We start from the raw sequence: 25,579 nt of genomic DNA on the forward strand, positions 1-25,579 counted from the left end.
GTCCCTGCTAGGGCAGAGGCTTCCACAAGGAGTGGCTGCAGCTCTCCAAGTCCCACACTTCAGTGGGTGTCACTGAGGCCTGAGGCTGAGGGTGATGTCGCTCAGCCCTGCAGGCCATCTTGGAGGAGCTGTGCTGGGAAGTGGAGGAGGTTCTGGAGGAAGCATGCAAACTGTGCAGCATCAGAGAAAGTGGAAGAGAGAGATAGGGTCTTGTCTGAGACACAACAGCGCGAAGGCCACCAGTCCCCACCTGCAGCAGAGAAGCAGGCAGTGTCTATGCCCTCTATCAAAGTAAAAAATATCACTGGAGAATTGGAAGGATGGAAGTTGATGACTTCTTGTATAAAGAGGACGCTCCTGCCTCATCTAAGAACAAGTTGACTGCCTTCATAATTGAAGAGGAGCTAGATCTGTCCCCTAGAAAATGACGTGTTTCACTTGAGTGTAAACCATGCAGGTCTGCCAGGAAGAAAAGGTGAGACCCTAAGTGTGTGACTCCCTGCTGCAAGGGACAAAGGACCCACCTGTAGGCCTGACCAGCCATCCAGAGATGTTTGCTGCCTGCGAGGGACCAGGGTCCAGGATGCTGTCCAGAGTCTGCCAAAGCCTGTGCAGCCCTCTGACTTCTATGCCCTGTTGTTATTCCTTTTGAGGACAAAAGATACTGCTAGGGGAAACCAGTATGTGCTGAGGGCCATAGAGCTGGAAAGTAGCTTTGCAGAGAATGGCTTGGGAATCTTGGTGGACATCATGAACCAACAATGTGCCCATGCTGCAAAGAAGGTAAATGGTGTCTTTGGCTACATCAGACAAAGAATTGCCAGCAGATCAAAGGAGGTCATAATTTATTCAGTGCTGCTGAAGCCACCACAGGAGTGCTTTCTCAATATAAGAGACACATGATACACTGAAGAGGCCCAATGAAGGGCCAGAAGAATAATTAAGGGACTGTAGTATTGAAGATGTGAGGAAAGACTGAGTGAACTGGTACTGTTTACCTTGGAAAACGGGCTCAGGGGAGCTCTTAGCCATGTGCATAAATACCTGAAGGGAGGATCCAAAAAGAGGACGTGGTTTAATGGCCAACATGGTGGTGGTGCTAAGTTGGTGGTCGGACTCAATGATTGTAAAGGTCTTTTCCAACCTTAACGATTCTATGATTCTTTTCAGTGGTGCCCAATGACACCACTGAAAGTGGTGCACACAAGAAGTGATGCACACAAACCAAAACACAGCAGGTTCCCTCTGAACATCAGGAAACCTTTTTTACTGTGAGGATGACTAGGCACTGTCACAGGTTGCCCAGAGAGACTGGAGTGTCCCTATGCTCAGTGAAATGCAAAAGCCAGCAGAAACAGTCCTGGAAAACCAGTTGCAGGTGGAGAGTGGACTTAGATGACCTCCTGAAGTTCCTTCAGTCTTAATCATACTGTGATTCTGTGGAAAAAAAGGACACCTGAACTGACAGAAGCCTCTGCTGAAGTTGTCACTTCTCTCACACATTTTTGCTCATCACTGGAGCCTGCCTGGCACAGAAGTGGAAATGAACTATGCACAGTTTTACAGGCTCCTGGTGTGTTTGCCAAGTGCAGGAGTAATAGAATCTGTGGAGTTCTGCAGGATCACTAGCCCATCCTGTTCAGTCCTTACCAAACCAGAGACTACCAAAATAATTGAAACCTACTCTGTATTACCAGTCTTGCACAAAAGTGTAGGTTTTGCAGTTATCCCAGAGCTTTCTGAGAGCTACTACTCTCACATTTCCCTTGGCAAGAAGAAATAGAAGAACATCTGATGTTCTTATCTGTTCAGTTGGTCTTGTGCTAATGAAATAAATCACTTCCCATTAGGAAATTTAAAATTATAGGAAAATATCCAGCATTGTTAAAAGCAAAATCATGACTTTTGGTTTAGTTTCAGATTATTCAGTGGCTATGTTTGCTAGTTACAGAATATTCACATCTGAAACTCCTCTTGTACCCCTTGTTTTATTGGTAACAACTCTGCCTTCCACAGTTTTCTCTTTGCTCTGTGCTGGTAAGAATCTCTAGAAAAGTGAAACTTAAAAGTGTCTTTTAATCAATGTTGACCCAGGTCCACTGATATGAAAGATTATTGACTTTTTTATAAAAGAGTTTTCAGTGAAGGAAACTTTAATTCACTTCTTGAAAAAAGTTTTGCCACTGGAGACTTGCTAATGTGTTGTATTCTCATGGAAAATTGAATCCAAACTGTGCTAGAGAGACATTTTATGAATTTTGTGGTAGGTTCATTTAAATATAAGTTTTCTATTGGTTTGAGATGAAAGCAGTTTTACTGAAAACTGTTTGTTTATTTCATAAAGTACCTATCTGACTCCAAACACTATGCTTTGGAGAAAGAGGTTGTTTCTATTTGTTTATAGATCAACAAAATTTGAGAAGGCAATTTTGTGAATCATGCTGCATTTTATTGCTGCATTTGGGGATAAGAGCTTTCTCTTGTGTGGAGCAGAACACATATTTTTTTATAGAATGAAGCTGAGTTTCTGAACAGCACTGAAACACAATCAGAAGTTGCAGAATTCCAGGCTTAATGTTAATTTGTTGAAAATTTGCCTCAATTTTCAGGAATATTTGGAAAGATAATGAGAAATGTATCTTAATTTAAAAAAAAATCATTCATCAATTATTTTGTTAGAGATTTATCACTGATTTTATCCAGGCAAACTAAATACAGTTCTGGCTGTAGAGAAACTGCTCTTCCTTCCACCATTAATTTCCCAACTCCTCCCACAATATATGAAGAAAGGAGGGTTGATTCATCACCCCCATCAACTTGCAGCAGGATACCATCATTGCAGCAGAAAAAGACACGTAAATTTGTAAATTATTTTAGCTAGCCCAAGCTCTTACTAGGTGATCAGTTTTTGCCTCAGTCTGATATACAGTGGGCCCAACAGATGTCTTACATAACATGGGTACAAACTCTTTCCTGACACATGAGCAAGACACCACGCTATTTTTTTTTTAGATCATCAGCCAGGTTGGTGGAAAGATTACTTCCTCCTCAGTTGTGTAGAGAGAGCCACATCCTGCCTCAGAATTGCTCCTTTTTTATGATTTTATATTTGTTAGAGATTAAACGACCCCAATGTAGTGCCATAGCAAAGATGTGATGTTGCTCTAACACATAGTTTTTGGGCCAGCAGACCTGATTCATACTTGTTTTCCTTATTATCATTTTGGATAGCTCTGAAAGAAAGCAATTAGTTTGTATGACCCATTGATTCCCCGAGGACATACATTATTTCCACGTGTCCTAAATAGGGCATAAGTTTCTTTGGAGTGAAGACATGAAAAGGATGGGGAAAGAGCAGAGTCTCTAATAGAGCTGATGTGTTTTCTTATTGCTTTTCTTTGTGTGTTGTCATGGAGAATAGTCTGAGAGAGAGAGGCAGTGGTAGAATAATAAAAAAAAACAATAAGTGAAAAAGGGAAAAAAGAATACTCAGTGTTTAGGCAGGAGCCTGGGATTATTCATGCCTGGTAAAGCCTCCCATAAGAATGTTGTTCAGGTCATGTCAAACAGGCACCAGATAAGCACAGGAGTGCGAGGCACGGCTCTGTGCTCTGTGCTACACGCTGCACAGATCCCCGCTTCAGAAAGTTGTAGCTCTTGTAAATGCTGGTGACAGTGGGCTCTCCTGTCAACCTGCAGATGGTCTAGCTTTACTCACCTTTAACGTGCCTGTGAGAAGAGCCATCAAATTTTTCAAGGGGGATATGAAATGGGGTTTTGTTTTCCTGAGAAGCTGTCTGGCGAGGCGGAGGGGCTACATTAGGGATGTTCATAGCGTAGCTCTGCAGCGGATCAGGTAGCTGGCGGCTTTGCATAGCAACATTGTGGCCAGCATATTAAATCATACCTCTCTTTATGCTGCATTTGTCATCTGGGGGCTTCAAACCCTTCCTAAAAATAGAAAAAAGTGAGTGCTTTAGTTCCCACACTAGAGAAGGAAAGGTTGAGGCAAAGAGAAGTCAAGTACTTTGTCCGCAATCACACAACCAGCCGGTCTGTCTGGGGAGAATTTACTCTAAAAGCCATAGCTTCCATTTTCAATTGCCTCCTTTTTTGTTCTGTGGTCTTCTCTTTTAGTTTCATTTTCTATGTGTTTATGCAGGATTAAATATGTAGACTGCAAATGTGTAAATAAATTCAATTGTGTTATTTTTGAGGTGACTAAAATTTCCATATATTTTGTGTGATTGTTTTTCCTTAGAAAATATTATGAAACTATTTAATAGGGAAAAAATATATGTTCTACATTAAATAAAAAAAGGCAAAAGTGAAGATAGTATTTTTTTTTCTTTTTCAGAATTTCTTAGAATGAGCTAAATTACTATCAGTCATCTGGCATGTATTTTAATCTCCCTATGTTTGTAAATCCTCCTTATGGAGCCTAATGAAGCATTAAAATGCTGGAGTTTTAACTTCTATTTTTTAACTACAATTTGGGCAAACACAGCAAAGTAGAAGCTGTCTGTGGATGTGAAACAGGAAGCAGGAGTAGATAGACACGTGTAATAGGGTTGTGTTTGCTCTTGCTCAACTAGATATACATCAATTTTAATTAACACGTTTTTTGCTTCAGCTGCTAACGTCCCTTCAGCAGTGAGTGGGTTATGTGTTTCCATCGTGCATATACCACCAGCATCACCACCACGTCCTTCTCTAGCTTCCCCCTCCCCTTTCTACACAAATGTTGCAACACAATCTGAAATTTCCTCTTTTCTTTCCTTCCTGCATTTCTTACAGGTTCCTTTGCGTCAGAAGGCAAAAAAGAAAAGTCAAGGTAATGAGAGATTGTTTTTTCTTTTCTCTCCTGGATTCCTCTTTTGTTATTTTTTTTGTATGTCTTATTCTTGGGAGGGTGAGGATTTTGTACTGCTACTCATTTGGTGAAAATCTGCTTTTTAACTCCACTGATTTTTACACCGATTCTGAGAAAAATGACAACGGGCTGTTCCTTTGGACTAAATCCTTGTGGTATGTTAATTGAATCAAAGCTGTAAATCAGCAAGGTAGAATCAGCTGCCTGCACAGACATACACACTAGTGGTTTTCATGTATTTGGCATAATAGTTTTCTCTAGCTGACTTAAATAGATGTATCATTTTCAGTGCAGCTGTGTGAGGGAAAATATATGCATGCTTCTCTTAAAAGGATCAAAGGCTGTATTTTTAATTTACAAAAACTCGTGTTATCTTAGCATTAATTAGTATCAGCATTATCTATAGCTTACTGTTTAATTTCTGAACATCAGCAAGCCTTTCAAATGAAATTGTGTTACTGTCACAGCCATTATAAAACTGAATTACTTCTAAGTATAATTTAAGACATGCTTGGATGACTTGCTGAGGTTCCTAAGTGAGGATGATATCCTTAATTGGCAGCAACATCTTTCCTGGTAATGCAGTTTTAAGCAAGCACAACACTGTATTTTTAATGGTACAGGGTTCTTTATAATGAGCCGACGGAGGATATCGTGCAAAGAGCTGGGGCAAGCCGATTGCCAAGGATGGCTCTACAAAAAGAAGGAAAAAGGAGCTTTCATTGGCAACAAATGGAAAAAGTTCTGGTGTGTGCTAAAGGAGTCATCGCTGTATTGGTACAGCAGTCAGCTGGTGAGTACGGTGTGCAGGCAGCTCCGGGTGCCAGACAAACAGAATCTGCTGGCACGGACAGAGGGGAACCTGGGGTCACAATTTAGGTGCTCGCTGGAGAAGTACAAATAACTGGGTTTATTTCTCAGCCCTGGCACTTCCTGTGATCTGAGAAGTGTCTATATGAATTTGAAACATGCAGAAAGCTATGTGGTTTCTAGTTCAGCAGGTACTTGTGAAATGTTAACTTGCTGTCAGTTTCACCATGTTAAGAGCTCTTCTTTAAGGGCTCTGGTGGCATTTGAACTTGAGAAATGTTTTCCTGGGTACAGACAATTTGCAAACATTTTTCAAAACTCAAAACAGGAATGCTTTTTCACTTCCTATTAATTTAATTTTCAGAAATGTCTCTCCTATCTCTCTTTCCATCCCCTTCCACACTGAGATTATTCTGTTTGTCTTCTTCTGTCTTCTTAGTTTATTTTTCTTTTTTCTTCTATTTTTTTCCTATTTAAATTTATTTGTCCTCTTTTTTTTCTTTCCTTTTTTTTTTTCTTTCTTTTCTTTTCAAATAGTAGAGGGCAGTTGGCTTTACTCTGGGCTTGTTTGATTGGGCAGAGAGGATGTTTTGCCCATCCTAGGAAGATTCAGATATAGTTATTCCCTTCACTTTGCGGTCTGGCGCTGCTACCTTTAAAAAACTCTTATCACATTCAAATGATGGGGTGACAGATCTAAGAATTAGGGTGAGAAGAGAATTATAGTATGCCAGCAAAAACATTGTTTGAAAGTCAGCAGCTTCAGTGTTGAATTGTGGATGGGCATGAGGTGCCTTAAATGCAACACAGCTGCTCTGGAAATCAGTATGTCACAGGCACAGCAAAGAATGAAAGGTTGAAGGAACCCTTATTAATTATTAGAGCATTTTAAAAAATATCAAAGGCAATGATCTGGATGATTTTCACTTGTTTATTTACACTGCAGCAATCCCCATCAACATTTTTGCTAGCTGTTTCAGGAAAAAAATACAATAGTTTAAGCCATTTAAAAAACTCCTCATACCCTAAACAAAGCTTTACTCATGTAGACTAATTCACATTCTCCCTTCTGTTGTGAGTATAGTGCTAGTATTTTTTGTGGGGTGGTTTTTTGCTTGTGTGTGTGTGTGAGATATTTTTTCTGTTTGCTTTTTTAAATCCAAATAAAAACTTTGACTGGTACTTCAAGATGATATTAACTATTTCTTCTTGGGGTAAAGGAAAGCAACTCTGCTAGTCTTGGGCTGTTGTTTTTTATGATGTTGTGGTAGTCTGATATGGATTGCTTTCAAGACTATGTCAAATACATGCAAAATAGAAAGAAAACAAATAGAAATGTTGTGGAAAAAAAGTTTTGAAAAGGCACTTTTTTCCTTATGCTTACAATATCTCTACTTGAAAGACATGGGGAGGCAATAATACCAATAAGCAGCAGTAATACCTTGCAAAACCTTATTGGCTTTTATAAATCTGTTTGCAGTTGTACTTCTGGCCAAGCTTTAAGAAATGTTAGCTGGCTGGCTGACATGACTTTTTAGACACAGAAAATATCACAAAGGAATAATCCTAAGGAGTAACCAAGATGAGAGGAAATAAAAAATGCAAGACTAGGAAAAAATTGCCTCTGGGAAGAAAAGAGTGATGGGGGAGAGGTGCAAATTCCTCCACTTCCTTCAGTTTTTCTGGCCTGCTTAAATTCCACTCCTGAGATCCAGAAAAACCATGATCATGCTGGTTCCTGTGCTCCTAGATGGCACTTACCCTTTTAGTCCATGCCTAATTCCTGACTGTCACTGACTGTCCCCAAAAGAATAAGGCTGAAAATAAGAGTCAGCCTCATTCCAGTTTATTTCGTTTCCTCTGAAGAGCTAATGTGGCTTCAAAATACCGTTGTCTTGTGTCAGCCCTGAGTTCTCACCTATCACAGTTGTGCTTTAAGCATGATAGCCAGTAGCACCTCTTTGCTTGCAACTTCTGCCAACTCTCACACACTATTTTATGGTAAAAACTCAAAGTTTCTTTGGGCAGCTTAAAGTGCAGCCTCTAAGTAACTATAGGTTCAATCAGTGTTTTCAGAATGTCTGTAACTGTGGGGTTTGGAAAGGAGGAGAGGTGATCTTTGCTAAGGCCTGCTCTCTTAAATTCTTGAGAGCAGAGGCATGCTCAGAGTTGTATGTGGGATCAATTAGAGCCAGATATTCTCACTTCTAGATTGTTGAAAGAGACATAGCAGTGACACATGCTCTTGCTTGCGTGACAAGTCCCTGGCATTAGGACTGCCTGCACTTCCACTATCTTCAGTGAAGTTAATCCTTGGTCCCAAGGGGCTGTACAAGGTGACAGTCTCAAGTTCTGTTGAAACAGGAGTCCTGCTTCTCACGTGCCTGAGGCTTCCTGAGATGGGCCCTTTTACAGGGGCTGATGTCAAAGGTGGTGATGAAAGACTGGGGCTGATGTCAAAGGGACTGGGGCACACTGGTTGCGTGTAGCTCTGCTTGACCTGCTTGGCTCTGGTGAGAAATGAGCTTGGTTTGTTTGTGGCTGTGTGAAAAGCAGACACTGGCAACTGTAGCATAGCAACAGGGTGCTGGACCTTTTTTCTAATGGAGATGGAGAAAATAGAGAGTGGGTGGAATTTGTATGGGAATGTGCATTATCCTGGCTTTGAGTAGATAACCTCATCTGCGTATCATCTTCTTGGTCAAGTTTGTCTTCATGTGCCTCTGAAGTCTGGATATATCTGTCAGTCTAGCTTAATTTTTCTTCAAGCTACTCTGATTCTGGGTCTCTCATGAGAGGCAGATTTGGATACATTACATAGGACACTTGTGAGAATTTTCAGCTGATATTTCCTTCAATTTAATGTAAAATATTTTGTGAATGCCACAGCTCAAAAGAGTAAAAAATAAATGGGTGACCAATAGCGGATCAGACACCCTAAGAGTCAAGCTTCTCCTTCACTGAAAGAAAGCCAGAGAACACAAGCAAATCTGAATAAATTTTCGATGAGCTAGCTGAGGTCAAGGCCCAGTGGTTTCAGCAGGCTTGGGTAGGCTGCCCTGGAACCTCTTCCCGCACAACCTTCTTCTTTCTATAAAACATGAGACAAGTAAACTTCTCTTTGCAGCACGGAAGCACTCCCAGTCTGGGCAGGGGAAGCTGCTTGGACTAGGAGGAAGCACGGAAGGGCTGGTTTTGCAATGAAAACACAGGACATGTCAGAAAATATATCTGGGCAGTCAGAATTTCTGGGTGCATTCAAGAACATCCAACTCCTTGGACAACTGCTCTTCATTAGTGTTGTTTTTCTGTTGTTTTTTTTTTGGTTTTTTTTTTTTTTAGTACTGCTCTCTGTAGGCAGCTGCCTTGAAGACAAGTGTTTAAATAGCACAGTTAGTGATCCTGCCTGACCCTTTATCTGTTTCAATTCTCATACTGAAACTCCAGAGGGAATTAGTGCTCCTACATAGGAAGAGGGGTGGTGGGGGAGGATTGTCACGTGGAATCCCAGGCTCCTGGCTTTCTGGGCTTGTTTCGACTGTGTTGGATAGTGTTGGCTGGCATAGGACAAAGGACTGAATGCCTCTGTCTGGTGGGTCTTTAGGTAGCTTGACTGGTTTTCCAAATAGAGTTGAAATAAATTTTTGTGGAATGTCTTAATGGTGGTTGTCATGGGGATACAGCTGAAAAGAAATGTAAATATAAAATTAAAGAGATGCAGGCTGTGATCTGCTGTCACTATTTATCTTTGAACTTTTATTTTTTTCCTCATTCACTGTATTTGAATTGGTCCTCACTCCAACAGCTTTGCTGGAAGCTGTATAATTACAGTCTTTTAAAAGAAAAATATTTTACCTTTGAGTTGTAATAGCTGCTTATGTGGATGAGAAAAAGTCATTGATGTCAGCTGATTGCGCTGAGAGGCTTGGGGACCTATGGCCCAATATCTTACCCAAATTATTCCCAGTTCTATAGGATGCCTCATTGGTGTACTTGGCAGAGAGAAAAAAAGACTAAAATGCTGAACTGCTCCTCCAACATCCAAAGCATCTTCTGGGGGCAGTGCTGAAACACTGATGAAGCCATGAGGACTACCCTGATTTGCAGATTGGAGCTCTTCCACAATAACAAGATATTTCATTTTCTAGCACTATGTTTTAAAATCTTGCTGCAACATTGCACTCACTTTAAATGACTTACTAAATCTCCTAAAGCCACAACATTTAGATAACATATTGAGGCAAACTCAAAAGGACATTAGCCTCTTTCATGCATTGTGTTTCATAAATAATTTCTTTTCTTTTCTGAGTGCAAGGCTTTTCCTGTGGAAAAATGGCTACTTTCTTTTTTGCCACAAGAATTTTCACACTTGTTATTAATGAAATCATTTTTCTACAACTTGGAATAGCAAAAACACAGATTTGTGTTAGTCTAACCTCCATAAAACCCAAAAGAGATAACAGCTTATTCTTTTAAACATCCTGATTAAGTAGAAAATAGGTCAAGGTTCTTTGTATCTGAGTTTTTAGGGCTATTTTACAGCTTCACATCAAAATCTGAAGGAATCTTGAATGAAACGTGTGAGTTAAATAATAGCATGCTAAAGTCGTGTTAGGGATAACATTTTGTAAGAAAGAAAGAAAGCACTTAGGATTTCTATATGCTTTAAATGTTTTTAAATGACATTTTTATCCTAAGAATGACTGAAAAGATGACTTCCACATGTTCTGTTCCTAGGATTTATTTGGAATTCTATTTGCTGACTGAAATAACACCCTTAAGATTTTTTGTGACTTCTTTTTCTTTTTTCCTTCCTTTTTTCCCTGATAATTATGAAGCTACATACCCATCAAACCCCTCTTTTCTGTTACATAGATGGCCTGTTTTAGATGTGTACAAATAGTGTATTTCACTAATACATAAAATGAAACATGAATTTTTCTTTAAATGAACAAATATGAAATCACAGACAGAATTAGTATAAATTCTGAATGTATTTAGAGAGAATGTGTATGTGAGAACGTAACCTTTTACCAACTGGAACAGGCCAAATACTGCATAAGAAATAGGGGGTTTCTCTGCTGTACAAATTGTTAAAATTAAGGTACTGAAATCAAGGCCTACAGACCTATAGTCATTAGTAATTTAGAGGGAGCTCCCCTAATTTAGATAGAGGAATCTATTTTAATCTAATCTAAATTGCTGATGGATTAAGTCAGTGATTCAAGTCCGATTCCATTTCAGCATGGGTGGGAGTGTTCCAGGTCAGTGTCTCCACACTGGCTTGTGGGGTGCTGGCAATTCACTAGTCCAATACAAAATCCAAACACTCAAATACTTTTGTACATTGACAGTAGAAGGAGTGATTTATCCAATGGCATTTCATGGGCTTAATCCCCTCAGAAATGCCTTTGCAGCACTCTAAACTGTTTATAGGATACAGTCTAGACCAATGGTCACTGCACTGATAGATGGAATTGGTTGAGCTGTAACTGCAGACAGAACATGGAAGAAAGGCCAAGCCTGTCCCAGACCTGAGTCAGCCACTCACTCACCTGATGGTTTACCCAGCTCAGGCCATGGATTTATTGCTGCATGGGTACCTGGGTATATTCCTTCACCCAGAGTCTCGTGGATAACTTTTTCTTAAACTGGGAGTATGGATTCCTACTACAGAGAAGCAACTGGCTTTGTATGCATTTCTCATCCAGCAGTGTGTGCAATAGTGATCGTTGTACCTCGTGGACAGCTTTTTTGAGTTTGGTTCACGGTGTTCTCAGATTGGTCTTGGGAACTAAACAGGAATTTTGGTGTTCCAGATCTAGTAAGTGATCATCTTTTTGGAAAAAAATGCTGGATAATACAATCTCTACTCTTAGTACAGTACAGCCCAGGAATAGTGCTCCTTCATTACTCCCAGTGTTTATTTTCTCATCCTTATATATTTAATATACTATGGATCTGGAATGGTAATACTAGGCTTAGTTAGTTGTCATTTTTGCTCAATGACTTTAGGCTCATGAAATTCCAACCTGTGTAATGGAAACAAAAGCTCCCCAAGCTAATCACTAAACAAGTTTTACAGATACAAATACAATCAGAAAGTGTTAAAAGCCCAAGTAGCTAATAAGCACTTTTTCATACAAATATTACAAAATGAAACTTTTTCAGCCCAGATGTAAAAATTTTTTTTTTTTCTCCTTTACTGAAAGAAAATAAGAAAAACCCCTTCCACTGGTGCTGTGTCTGCATCTTGGAGCAGCAAAACCATTTATTAGTGATGATGTGAAATATAAACTTCTCACATGAATGTTTAATACATGTAAATGACAGGAATGATGGTTAGTCCATGATTTACTGTATACCAAAGAGCAGATATGCAGATGTGCGGGGAAGCCACCCACTGAAGTAACCATTCTGTGTCAACATTTCAGTTCTTGGAGATTCATACTTTCAAGCATTAAAGCTCAAAGACTTGTCTTGATGAACATCTTTTTATAGTCTGATCATATTCATGCATAATGAGACTTGAGATACTGTCACTCATCTTCATTTATCCTCTGCCTTTGTAATTGTTGTGTGTATTTTATCTGCTTTAACTCAGTGTACATTTTCAGAATTTTAATGTGTCTACTAGCAATGGCTGGGAGCAGCAAAAATGTAATTCAGGAACGAGCACTCTGTGTTTTGGAAAGTAGGTTTTTTCCTGACATTTTGTCCTACAGACTTTTGTCGACATTATATATTCACTTCATCTTAGAGGGACTCCTAACATCATTGCAGATGACCAGGTGTATGTAGATGGATGTAGCAAGGAAGATGTTTCTGCCTCAAATGTTTCAGTTTCAGGCAGCACAAACAGGAGTTTGAGGCTTGTCACTTCAGTTTCTCAGCTCTGACTCAGAGTCCTGCTGACTGAGAGCAGAGACGTCAATGCTCAGTAAAGCTCCTGGCATGCAGAAAGGGCTGACGGTATAAACAGGGTGCTGAAAATGTAAATTTAAATATCTGCCTGGATATTGCTACCTCTTGCACCATGCCTGCAAATTTCTGGGGTTAGTGATAGTTGGGTGACCAAAGCGCTCTGAGTCTGCAGTGTTTAACCACAGAACTCAGCTGTGTGGGATGGGAGCCGCCTGCATTGCCTCTGCCTTGCTCGTGTACAGGTCACCCTGCAAAATGGTCCATGCTACAATTACACAGGGGACACCCTTCTCCATTTCTACTTAGAATCATATTGGGGCACTTCTGAGCTGTATTTTTCAGCTCTACATCGGTCATGTTTGTGTAAGATACACACATGCTGTCATGGCACAAACCCACCTTTGAGACTGTAGGTGCCATCTAGACCTGAACAGGTGATATAACCCTTGTTCATCCTTGCTAGGCAACAAAATCTATGCTTACACTCTGCCACTTGCACCCCAGATTTGCTGGTATAGAAATATTCCATCAGGCGTTAATCTGTCCCCATGGTGATGAGCATATATTTTCACAGTATAAAAAGCTGTCAAAAACAAGCACTTGCGTGTTAAATATTATTCAGCATTGGAGTCTACTAGTTTACCAGTTGGTTGATGTGGTGATATTCAATTATTTTTTTTTCTTTTATGGAAGGCTGAAAAAGCAGAAGGATTTATAAGACTTCCAGACTTCAGTGTGGATCGAGCAATTGAATGCAAAAAAAAGCAGTAAGTTTATCTCTTGTTCCCAGTTTTGCATGATTTTTACAAGATTGCAAGGAGTGAGCCTCAGTAGTCTTTGACAATGAACAACACATTATTTATACAATGTGTTGTATAAATAATGAGATATTAATTGAGCTACTGAAAGAAAACCATATTGCAAAAACATTTTTTTGAAAAATCTCTGCCAGATGTGCTTTGCTAAAACCACAAATAAAAAAAGAACAGATGAGAGATGAGTGTGCCAAAGGCTTTCTTTTCCTTTTTTTTTCATTTGCTATTTATGACTAGACTGTAATTCTCAGATCCCCCTCTTAGTTGAGGAGGTCAGCAGTGGTGCAAGTAATGCTGCATACCTCCAAGCCTGAACTATTATTTAGGCTGCTGTGGTGCAACTGAGCTTGGGCTGTACTTGAGGCCTTTGATTGTGCAGAGAATAAATACTTTCTTTAGCAGGGTGCCCATTCAAAAATATTGTCTCCAAACTCCATCTGCAGAACTGACTTCCAGCTGCTTCTGAGTACACTTCAAAGGTTGGGAGGGGTGTTGCTGTTGTTCAAAGTTATAAAGTGCAGCATGGTTTTAATAGTGTCCCTCAAGAAAAAAATCTTCGTTCTTCAGATGGAGAAGTTAGAAGAGCCAGTCACTGTTCACCCACTGTGTGCTGCTTGTGATTTTACTGCGTCACATGTCCCTTCCCTCAGCCATCAGTTTTCCATGCTTTGGAGGTCACAGCCTGATTGACCACAGCACATGGAAGCTGTTCCATGTCTTGGGTCACTACTGGTGTTTTCTTCCAGCATTTTTCAAGTTCGCTTTGCATCTCAGAGCTGGAGAAAGCAAAATTGCACATAGTATTTGCAGTATGAGAAGGCAGCAAAGTTATGTAATGAAATAATGGAAGACTTTGTTTTATTCTTTATTCCTTTCCTCAGTTCCTGTAGTTTATACTCTCTGAATAGTGTGTGGCCTAGGAAATGAGCTAAAAATAGACTAGAGTTTTAAAGAAAGAGCTGCATTGATGGACAAGCTAATCTGGATTAATACAGTGGAGTGAATAAATATTTTAAATAATTCATTCAGCTATTATTTTTTCTTTCTTATGGAAACTATTTTTCTTCATATCTCTTATCTTTTTCTTTCCCTAAAGTGCTATTAAGATCAGCCACCCACAGATCAAGACATTTTATTTTGCGGCAGAAAATGTTCTGGAAATGAACACGTAAGTAGGAGCGACTGGTCGTGTTTCATCCTGTCTCATGCCTGAGAGCACCCTTTGAAAGTTCATTCTTTCACTGTCAAGCAGTCGTTGACATAGTTATTTGGGGAATTACTGAGTCTAATTTTTCTGGTCACTGAATGGAAGAAAACTATTGCTCTTTGTTCACTAATTATGATTGAAATCAGAATCGCTTAATTAGCCCAATTTTGGTGCTAATCTTCCCAGCATTTGCTGGTATAAATCCCTTTCTGTTAGAGTGGTGTTAAGATTTGATAGCAAGTACAGCACCTGGGAAGAAGTGAGGGGAGAAAAGAAAGAGAGAGAAAAGTCCCAGAAGTGATCTGGGACTAGAATATAACAGTTTCTGATTTCAGACTATTGTATCAGCTAACTGGGAGGGTTAGAGGGATAGAAAGGTCTGTTTCCTTTATGTAAATTAGCATTAACTTCAGCATCAAACTGTGCTGTAGTTGAATGATTCTCATGGCAGGTCAGAAATTTTCTTTCCACAAATGGTCCAGAAGATTAACAACCAAATAGTTCACAATGGGAGAAGTAAAAATGGATATGAATACTGCCATTTTAGAAACCACTGAGCTATCAAAAAGATATTATTTTCTACTAATCCACATTTGGCTGATTGAGATATATCTCATATCTTTGCCCTTTTTACTTCAGACTGCAGTCTTTTCTCTATGCTATTGCATTAAATGGCCAAATACTGGATACAAAGAAGTGCAATTTAAATGGGAAGAGAGCTCCTGCAATAGTCGGGTCAGGATTTTCATCATGGCTCTACTGGTGACCTTTGTGTGATTTTTCACAGGGCAATGACTACTCATTCCCTCTATAAATGAGAGACCTCATACATATTTGCCACAATAGAAAAAGAGAGAGGTTGAGAGAATGTGTGTGACCTTCTGAAAGTTCTATAGGTACAGAAATGTACAATATTACAGTAGTGTATGTCCCTAGATATGTATTAATAAATCTGTACTCTACAGATGCCTACAAGTAAATATAGATTTAAAGAATCTATTGCCCTTTGCAAGTTGGAGCAGCATAGAGCATTCTGGTGGGGAGACAACCATGCATTTTGTTGCTCCTGCACTTCCCACCAGAGCTCCTGAATGGAGCGACAAGATCCTGAGCCAGATTGTATGTGGATGACTGAGAATGAGGGACAGCTGGACAGGAATATTTCAGTAGAGAGGGTAACCCTAGTTAAGAGAGAAGAGATGGAAGGATGTCTGGAGAAGGAAAACTAGAGCTAATGGAGGATATTAGTAAGTGCTAACAGCCAGTTTGGAGCCCAGCTGGAAATTCTCATATGAAAAATGCTTAGTCTCCTGTGAGTCAGTGATTGAAATCTAAGCAGGTGTCTCAGCTCTTATGCCCCTGGAACGATTTTGTTCAAATTCCACTTCTTGATTAAATTTCATTTTGGCTTACAGATAGGTAGCCTAGTGTTAGAGCAGCCTGCTCTATGCTGTACTAACCCCCTACTGCTGCAACTGATGATGTTTTCCTTGGCAAAGTACAAAATACATGCATTTAATACATAAAGTACACGCATACTCACGCATATGTCGAAACAGACTAAAAGACATCTGTTCTCTTGGCTCCAGTCCTGCAAATGCACGTGTGAATGGTTCCACTGAACTCACTGGAGCATTCGTGTGTGTCGAGTTCCTGGTGTGCAGAAATGCTTGATGGATCATGACCTTTTGTAACTCTTTGTGCATATATCGACATATGCACATACCTGTACATATATCTCTATTAAATCAACAGTGGATTTATTAACAAAGTCATTTGTTTCACTAATTTATCATGTATTTTCTATTGCCATGCACACATGAAAAGTAAAGTCATGCTGACTAGCTGCATGCATTTAGTTGGCCAGTTGTACATAGTTATTAGTGACTTGTCTGCCCTCATCATTAATGAAGTCCTAGATTTTTTTTAGCAAATCTTTTCCTTGTTAAGGTGGATTTTCATTTAAAAAAAATTTTCGTTAGGATTGGTTGTTAAAAATAATCAATGGACCACTCTTATAGAAATGAAACTTTGTTTTTCTGATTTATTTGTGGCTCTGTTGCTCATACTGAAGTTTAAAAGTGCAGTTACTTTGGTGCTGATCTTACTAGCAAATTCCCTGTTGCTTTAGTAGAACCAAAATAAAAAAAAAAAATGTTTTTTTTCCAGTAATGAATTCCTGCCCTTCATACTTTCTCTATATGGGCCTTGACTTTTAATTGTAAAAGCTTGAGCCTTTTCGGTTGTTAGTTACTTTAAATGTGGATTGATCTGAATGACCTACAGGTAAACATAATATACAAAAAGTATGACTAGGGAATGTTTCTAGCACCAGAAGAATGCAGCCACCAAGGAAGATAAGTGAAAAACACCCCAATTATAGCGTAAACCAACACAGGAAGTGAGACTCACAAAAACCAAAAGTACATAGCAAGTTGAAATATGTGATATGTTATGATCAAAAAGTTTGCTTTCAAGTGGTGCAGACTGTGCAGCGATAATTTTGGCCAGGCCATCGGACATCATCCTCTGAGGCTCCCATGCCTGTTTCTTCATCTCGGGTGAAAGATGACATCTCAACAGCTGGACTAATGCACTGACATGGAGTTACAGCACAAAGACTTTTTCTTTAGCTTACACAAATGTGACTCCAGGGTCACCAGTATGATGACTTTTTTTCAGTATCAAGGGAAAATGTCCCAGGCAACTTATCCTATTCACTGCAGGGAATATTAAAACAGAGGTAACTGATGCCTTTCTAAAAGATTATCTAAGAAATAGAAACTTTGACATTTAGTTGTCAGGCTAATGAAAGCAGATATGGTGATGTAGAAAACAACTGAAAGGAGCAAAATTCAGTCTGAAGAGCATGTGAGTGTCCCTGAATCTGTGTTCCCTCTGTTTCAAACACAGGTGGCTAAGTAAGCTGGGAATGGCTGTAGACCCTCAGGCACCAAACAGGAAGAATGAGGAAGGTATGCTCCTAACTGGTTTCAGTGTGTAGCTACATTGTGTTCACAGTTTTTGCTTGGCCAATTTTTTTTATTTTTGCCAGCTATTTTCTTTCTTTTGAACTGTTATCTTGGGTCTGCCTCCTGCCTGAGCTCAGAGAAACCGCATTGTCACGACACAGAGTAACCACAGGAAAAGAAAAAATGGTGAGAAACAGTGTGAGTGAGACATACTAGGTGATCTTGGGAGAGCTGTGTAACTACTTTCTGGCACTTTGCTGGCTTGCTAAGCCTACCAAGCATGGAGAGGACCAGCTGTGCTGCTCTGGGTTTTGAGCTGGTGAGTTGTGTTACAGGAGCTGTGCTGCAGCATGGCAGCTGCAGGCCCAGGGACACCTTGTGCTCTGCAGACCCATCCCTACTGCGTCCTCCAGTCTGGGGGCTTTCAATAATTGCAATGCTGGGGGATGAGGGGGTGGTACTGCTATTCCGGAGCCTACAACTTGTTTTGGAGCCAAGCCCAAGTTCATTATGGAATGAAAAACTCTATAAGTCCTAAACAATTTATTTACTGTCTTAATTTGCACATCGACCTAATATAACTCTTTGGTAGGAGGATACCAGCACTCAAATCACAAATCTGGGCAGAGGGGCTGGTTTAGAATGAGAAGTGCTCTGAGTAACATTATGTTACCAAACCAGGGAAGGACTCTAACCTGGGGAATATGTGAGGAATATCTGGGCTTTTAAGTCTCCATTTTTAGAATATTGGTACCCAGTGCCCTTTCTGGAATTGCTGAGCTTGTGAAGGAGCTGTCATTATAAAGAAGAAGCTGCTGGTATTTGCAGTTGTATGAACACTGAGGTGATGCAGCCTGTTTTGTCTAAGGAATGAAGTTCCTCTCTGCATCCCTTCTGCTCTACCACAAAATTCAAGATTGTGGTTTATGTCCAGGCTTGGGACATGTCATTACATTATTGATTAATTTGATCTGGCTCCATTTGTGCTCTACTATTAAAAGCAGCTTTGGGGTTGATAAACACTGATGCTGCTGATTTCTGGAGAATTCAGCAAGTCTCATCAGTTTCTTTGTTTTTAGTTCACACTTGTTTCTTGTCAGGAAACTTGTTAACTTCCACACCATCTAATTCTTCCTGCCTGTATCCTGTTTGAAGCCACCTTTATCAAAACACTTTAGGATAAAGGGCTATATTGAATGCTAGGTTTTGTAGCAAGAACTGCAAGATGCTTGTACTGAGGAAGGAAGTCTGCAAATATATTGTCTATCTTTTCATGAAGGGAAGAGTTCAATGGAAAGTAGGAATGGCAAAAAATTTTTACATTAAATCAATTTTTTAAAACCTCCATAAAATGTGACACTGGTGGTATTGGTTGAATCAAGAATTATGAAGCAATAAAAAATGAGTTATTCCACCAATTTTAATATTAAAAACATAAAAATAATCCACTCAATAACCTCTGCAACAGGTTATCTAATAACTTTGCAACAGCATAATATAGCCAATATTTCTTCAGCTTTAAGGACAGTCACCCATTTCCCCCTCAGGAAAAGGCCTTCTGATTCCAGTGTCAAACACCTCCTTTCTTTCCATGCATGTTTTGTCACTGGTGCTCCAGCAGCTGCCTTCAGTGTGGGTGCAGCACCCACTGGTGCCTGGGTGGACACATCCTTACAGAAACATTGCTATGTTTCATTAAAACACTGTCACTACCCACAGTCACTTCTGTTCCTGCTGACCAGTTCCTCCTCTCTGTATCACACAATTCTTCAGAATATTGGCTCTTTTTGTGGCATTTCTTGTGTATTCAGATACTTTCTGTGCATTTTAACACACTCCCCTGTTTAGAGTATCAGAAACAGCTGTTGAGTCTCTTTCAGTTTTTCTGTGTGCCTAAAAGGGGAGCTGTAGAAAGCATAGCTTGTTACTGAATTACTCAAAAAGGCATTAGTAGAGTCTTAGAATTTGATATAGGCCTTATTGCAGCCAGTTTCAGTTCTTTATGCTTAGATGTGCCAGTATATATTTCCAGTAAACGGAACAGCATCTATGCTATTCAAAACCCTACAGTTCTGCAAAGAATACAGGGAGAAAAAAACTCCTTTAAGTTTCTCTTTGTTAATATGTTAGAAAATTCTCTCTCATGCACAAAATTCTTCTCTCTTACAACTTTATTCCCCTCACTCTGTGCTTGTTAACACCCATCCTCCCCCCAGAATCACATGCAGAAAAATAAAGCGTGTGGGTATTAAATAAGTTAATTTTAGATGTAATAATTTCAGGTGACTGTCCAGAGACCATGCTAACAAACTGCTCTCTAGTAGTGTGAGCTCCTGAAGTCAAGCTCTGATGAGGAATCAGAGCTGGACTTAAGCAATCCCTGTTCTCCGGGGCAGAGCTGGACAGAAGCTCTGGGACAGCACAGGCTGCTGAGGTTTGTGGCCAGCAAAGGGCAGCCCTGGATCCCATGGACACCACAGGGGCAGCCTCTGTTCTGTGACCCTTGGCACTCAAGTTGTCCTCATCTGCCTCTGACTTTGTCTTTGCAAACTCCCACGTCCCCAGCTCAGTGGGGACAATGTTTACTATGATCTTGTCCAATGTTTACTATTGCCAGGTCCTGGGCATAAGAACCAGCAACATTCTGCCTCCCTTTTTCTGTGTCTCATTTTATCCATGATTATCACTTCATTTAATCCACCTTTAAACACATTTGTGGAAAATATTTTCACCTGCTACACGGATAGTTGAAAGAAATAACAGGATGACTGCCTCTGCCACATGTCAATGAGTTCAAACTCCTACGAGTTTGTTACCAAAAAAAAAAAAAAAAAAAAAAAAAAAAGAGAGAGAGGAGAGAGAGACACAAGTAGGGTTTTCCTTGGGTATTCCTAGAGTACTGTGTTTACTTTTGGTATTACTTCTTCATATGTTCTGCCATGCTGTATAGTGTGTCTACATGAGACACCATAAGTGACACAAGATTCTCACAAGGTTGCTCTATAGTTTCCAAAACATGATATGAACAATCTTTTTATTCCAAAATTGCAGCCCTCCAGCATTACTATAAGACTACAAGTGGATTAGGAGACACTGACTTGTTAAAGTATAGTCCTAAATCCAGAACACCCTACTTGGCGATCTTTGGTTGCCACAGTGCTGCAAAGATTAATATGTTTGTCTAACTCTTTATTTTTGCTCATTTTCCATGTCTACCTCAGAATGCTACAGTGAAAGTGAGCATGACGACCCAGAAATAACAGACATGCCACCTCCACCCTACACAGTCCAGACCCCACCTCCTCCTTCGGTAAGTGTTCCAGTTATTACCTTGTTTATTGTTGCAAGCAGGTTGAAACAAACCCCTCCTGGGGTTGTGGACCTGTAGGAATAACCTAAAACACTGTCTGGACATGTCCCTGCTGTGTTCCTGTGAAACCTTCATGCACAGACTGCCTGCCCCGTGGCAGAGCTCACAGCTGGCACATCCGGCACCACAGGGAGCTGTGCACTGCAAAAGATCAGCTCCTTCCCATTTATCTTGCTCGAGAAAGGAAGGTGTCATTCTACCTCATACACAAGCTCTGTCTTTTCTTTACAAGATTTTTAACACACTGCTATAAGCTGTTTTTTCATACTGTTCTCTCTCTTTTTTTTAATCCATCCTGAAACCTCTCTCTTTTTGTGACCTTAGTAGCATATCTAACAGCTTCATATTTATATATTTGAGTGGGCTGTTTTTAAGACTGCTGAAGCTGAAACTGCTTATGTGGCAGTGAAGTGAAGGGAAAGAGGCCTCTTCACACAGAGATAAAAATCTGTTTTTTTTCTTCTACCTCTGAAAAATAGACTATGAAAAAAGATAATAGACATTCTTCCAAAATCTATGTAGCATATTGTCCCAGAATATTCCTTCCTGCCTCACTTCATTTCATAAATTAAAATAAGCGCTATGAACCCTCATGAGTCTAATCAAGTTGGCTTGCCTAATTATTATCTAGTTCTTGCTCTATTAATCTTGTTTCTATATAATTGTTTTTCCCAGTGATCTCATTGCCCTTAGATGTGATTTAAATGGGTTTTTAAAAAAAATCTTCAAATTTTTAAAAAGTTTTTCCATTTTGTTTTTTTAAGTAAAGAAAGAAAAGTTGTTAATTTGCTATGACAGGTAGCTTCGCTAGTAGGTTTAGGGTGGTTTTTCTTTCCTCTCTTTGCAGCCTTTAAAAGAAAAGTTTAATTTGTAGTAGAAGTCAGGAAGAGCTGTTGCAAGTAGCAGAGGCAATCCCTAGATGTTTGTAACCTGTAAGTTTTCCTGGAGCTAGCAACAGGCATTGGGGCGGCGGTTTTGGAGTAAACAGATTGTTCATATCATGCTTTGGAAACTATAGAGCAGCCTGGTGAGAGTCTTTTGTCACTACATTTTTAATTTTTAAAATTTTTCCCACTAAGATGGAAAGTCAAATTTACTTAATTCTCTGTTTAGAAAAGAGTGATCTGGTTTGGGCTGGTAATAAGGAATCCTGATTCAAGCCTTTCCCTTCCATACCTGAAAGTTAACACTGAGAGGTGTTGCAGTAGTATACTTAGTACTAAATATTCTCATGGCATCTCATGGAAAGGAAGTGTCTGCTGTTGAGGTACAAGTTCCTCTGTGGCACGCTGAAATGACACCCAGTAGCTGGGGTGGAGAGAAAGAAAAGTTGTTAATTTCTGCAAAGCAGGAGCAAATCAGAAATATACAGATGAGCTAGGGAAGCTTGTGCAATCACAGGCATTAATAAGAGGAGATGTAGTGGACAGAGTTGTCTGTTTGGCCATCTCTAATTAGCTCACATAAAGCTGGGAGCACATGTCCCACTGTCACCCACTCACTCCCCTCATTTTCAGTCAGATAAGTCAGCCTTCACTTCCTCATCCCGAAATGTGTGGCGTTTATCACCAGAACAATCCTTCTGGCACGCGGGGGTGTGAGGCACTCACTGCTGTAGAACGTGGTTCTTTATTGCCTGTATTAACTGGAAGGGAAGTGTGACTGAGTGCCTATAAATATCAGAGGAGAGAAGAGCTTTGGCAATATGTCTCCCACAGTTATTCAGGGCTGTGGGTCAGTTAATGGAGCATCTTGAATTTTATACCTCAGTGGCTTGCCTTCAGGAGATGTAGATGTGTTTTCCGTCTGCTCGCCTCTGAGTGAGTGCCTGCATTTTTCCAGATGAAGAGTTTTAAACAGGTGCTGGTTTTAGTTTTCTGTTTTTCTGGTTTCCTGCAGCCTGTTGGTCTGTTGCTGCAGAGGCCATCTCCAGTTGTCTCCTTCCCATATGCTCCTCTGGAGTGCTGGCCTCCACATTTTGGCAGGGAACATGTGGGAGGAAGGCAGTGGTGCAGATGCTGAGGGATACTGCTTTCTCAAGCTTTCCCTTAAAGGGAATCTTCCCTTCAGCCTTTGCCTTTGTCAGCTGATTCCCCAATTCTTCCTATCCCTTAAAATCCCTTTCCTTGTGGACAAAGGAGTCGTCCTTTCACGCATTTGGCCACTCCATTTGCTGTGGGTCTGCCCCATGCTCAGCTTTCTTACATAGTTAGTAGAAATAGCTCTGTTTGACTGCAAGTCAGTGTCTTCTTTTAAATACAATATTTAATACCCCTTAAAACTTCTGGGCAAGGTCTGAAACAAGAAAAACACTGGAAGGATTGAGAAAGCTCAACTTCCACTAAAAACTCAATTCTAGGTTTACAGCCTGTGGCTGTCTCAGGGAAGGCTGGTTAAACACAGCTCTCTGCTGGTTTTTTTGTTGCAGAGTTCTTGAACCAAGCTGTGAAGTCTCAAAAATGTGGTGGATTTGGGTTCATATTCTGTGGGTGCAGCACTTGGCCTACTTCAGTTTTCTCAGATTGCTACTCGAAGTGACACTTATCCTGTCAACTCAGCTCAGTGTCAAGAATGCTACAGGCACTGACTGGAGTTAATGTATTTTTATTATTTTAAGCAGAAAGGCCTCCAAACTTCTTGACATCAACTCCAAACCAAAAACAATTATTCTGGAAACTCATAGAAACCCAGGTGTAGGCTCTGTTACATTTTTTTAGAGCAGCAAACATTTTGCTGTACTTCTAGAGCCAAGTTTGTACTTGCTGTTCTATTCTCTGCTGGCTCAAACCATTTTGAAATTTGCAGAAGAAAAAAGTAGTGATCATGAGGTTCCATGTGTATGCATGAATTTGGGTACTGTGGAGGAAAAAGTAAGTGAGGAACAAATTATTATAACATCTGTAGGACAAAAGTTAAACTGACCACCTGCATTGTCCACATGTGAATGCATACACAGTTAAAAAAATCAGCAGATTTTATTAAGACAATAAATTGCAGCAGCAGCCAAAAATGCAGTTGAAGATTTTCATGGTCATAATTTTTCTCTAAAAAATATCTAGAGATTCATTAAACTCCAGTGAAATCCTTATGATCTACTTTTTAAAACATCCTCAAATGGAAATTTGTTATACGGATGATTGCAAAACTTTCAGAGGAGTCATTCAAATAAGTTAGGTAAACATTTGTCATGCCAAAGAAAAAAACAAAACACAATACATATGCAGACCAAAAGAAACACCTTCTGGCAGTCATATTTATTCTTACTCATATTTTTTAATTAACACACAATGAAAATGAAAATAAAAACATATTCCCCTCAGTGAGGCACAACCTTCATTTCAATAACACTTTTTTTTTTGTATAGGCAAATGCCAGAAAAATAGAGGTGAGATCTACTATCTTCCTTTTCCAACTTTGAACAACTGAAATTAGACCATCTGCAACATGTGGGCAAGAGTTCTTACTGTTACGTTGTTCTGCTTGACTTTATAAATGCTTCAACAATTTGTCTTTGTGGTAGGAACTCTTAGATGAAATGCTTCGTATCACCTGTGTTCCCAAGGGCATTTTTAGAACTCCTAGTTTAATACAGCATCTCCTCATCCTTTGCTTGAGGATGCATATGTGAAGGTTTCTATTTTAGAAACAAAACCACACCTGAAACACAGTGTTGTGCTTTTCACAGGGGAATATAAATGTCTGGGTCCTGCAGTGTTTGGCATAGTCTTATAGGAATCATGAAAGGATCAGAAAACACACCTTATGAGGAATGGCTGAGAGAGCTGGGTTTGCTCAATCTCAAGAAGAGGGGGCTCAGGGGAGACCTCATTGCCCTCTGCAATTCCCTGAAGGGAGGTTGTAGCCAGGTGGGGGCCATGCCTACAGTGACAGCACTGGAGGAAGTGGCCTAAAGTTGGGACAGGGAAGATTCAGATTAGATATAAGACAAATATTTTTCACCATTAGGTTGGTCAGGGATTGGAATAGGTTACTCAGGGAGGTGGTGAAGTCACCATCTCTGGAAGTGTTCAAGAGGGATCCGAATCCAGTGTTGGATGATGTGGTTTAGGGGCTGCAGTGGAAGTGCTGGGTGCTTGGCTGGACTGGATGAACTTGAGAGCCCCTTCCAACCTTGACAATTCTATGATATTATGAATGGCTTAAAAAATTAACAAAAGTGAAGAAGCTGCTATAAACAGTGCCCACAGTCTGATATAGGTCCTCCTCATCCTCTGAATTGACTCCTTGTTACATGATGCAACTGCATTAGAAGAACAGGAAGGCTTTGCTGTTTTTAATATGAGAAGGAATTAGTATACATTACAGTATACAACACTGAATTGAGGAGTTTAAAAATAATAATAAAAAAATTGTTACTCTTGGCTTGGTTTATTTGAATAAAACTTATTTCTGGTTTACTTTATAAATAGGTATTCCAGGCTAGCCCCTTTACTGTGTTTTCAGCTTTTCCAGGTTTGCCTAGCCACAACTTCTCAGTAAGTTTCAATATTTTCAGTCTAGTTCTCATCTGTTTTAATCCTTACACAGATCTATTTTACATAAATATTGAGGACAGAAACTTGTGGTCCATCAAGTCTGGTATTCCAA

The 25,579-nt window shown here is 39.9% G+C and overlaps 1 protein-coding gene across 1 annotated transcript in view; it reads left to right on the plus strand.

Annotated features, from left to right (window-relative positions):
• The first annotated feature begins 1,087 nt into the window (after positions 1-1,087).
• IPCEF1 (interaction protein for cytohesin exchange factors 1) overlaps positions 1,088-25,579 on the plus strand; it is a 42,978-nt gene continuing 18,486 nt past the window's right edge. The window contains exons 1-7 of the mRNA XM_059467666.1: positions 1,088-1,103; positions 4,634-4,834; positions 5,497-5,666; positions 13,301-13,374; positions 14,519-14,590; positions 17,543-17,604; positions 20,823-20,911. Coding sequence (XP_059323649.1) covers positions 1,088-1,103; positions 4,634-4,834; positions 5,497-5,666; positions 13,301-13,374; positions 14,519-14,590; positions 17,543-17,604; positions 20,823-20,911 — 684 coding nt within the window. The remainder of the gene's footprint in view (positions 1,104-4,633; positions 4,835-5,496; positions 5,667-13,300; positions 13,375-14,518; positions 14,591-17,542; positions 17,605-20,822; positions 20,912-25,579) is intronic.

Source organism: Ammospiza nelsoni, chromosome 3 (genome assembly GCF_027579445.1).
Source record: "Ammospiza nelsoni isolate bAmmNel1 chromosome 3, bAmmNel1.pri, whole genome shotgun sequence".
Taxonomy (NCBI): domain Eukaryota; kingdom Metazoa; phylum Chordata; class Aves; order Passeriformes; family Passerellidae; genus Ammospiza; species Ammospiza nelsoni.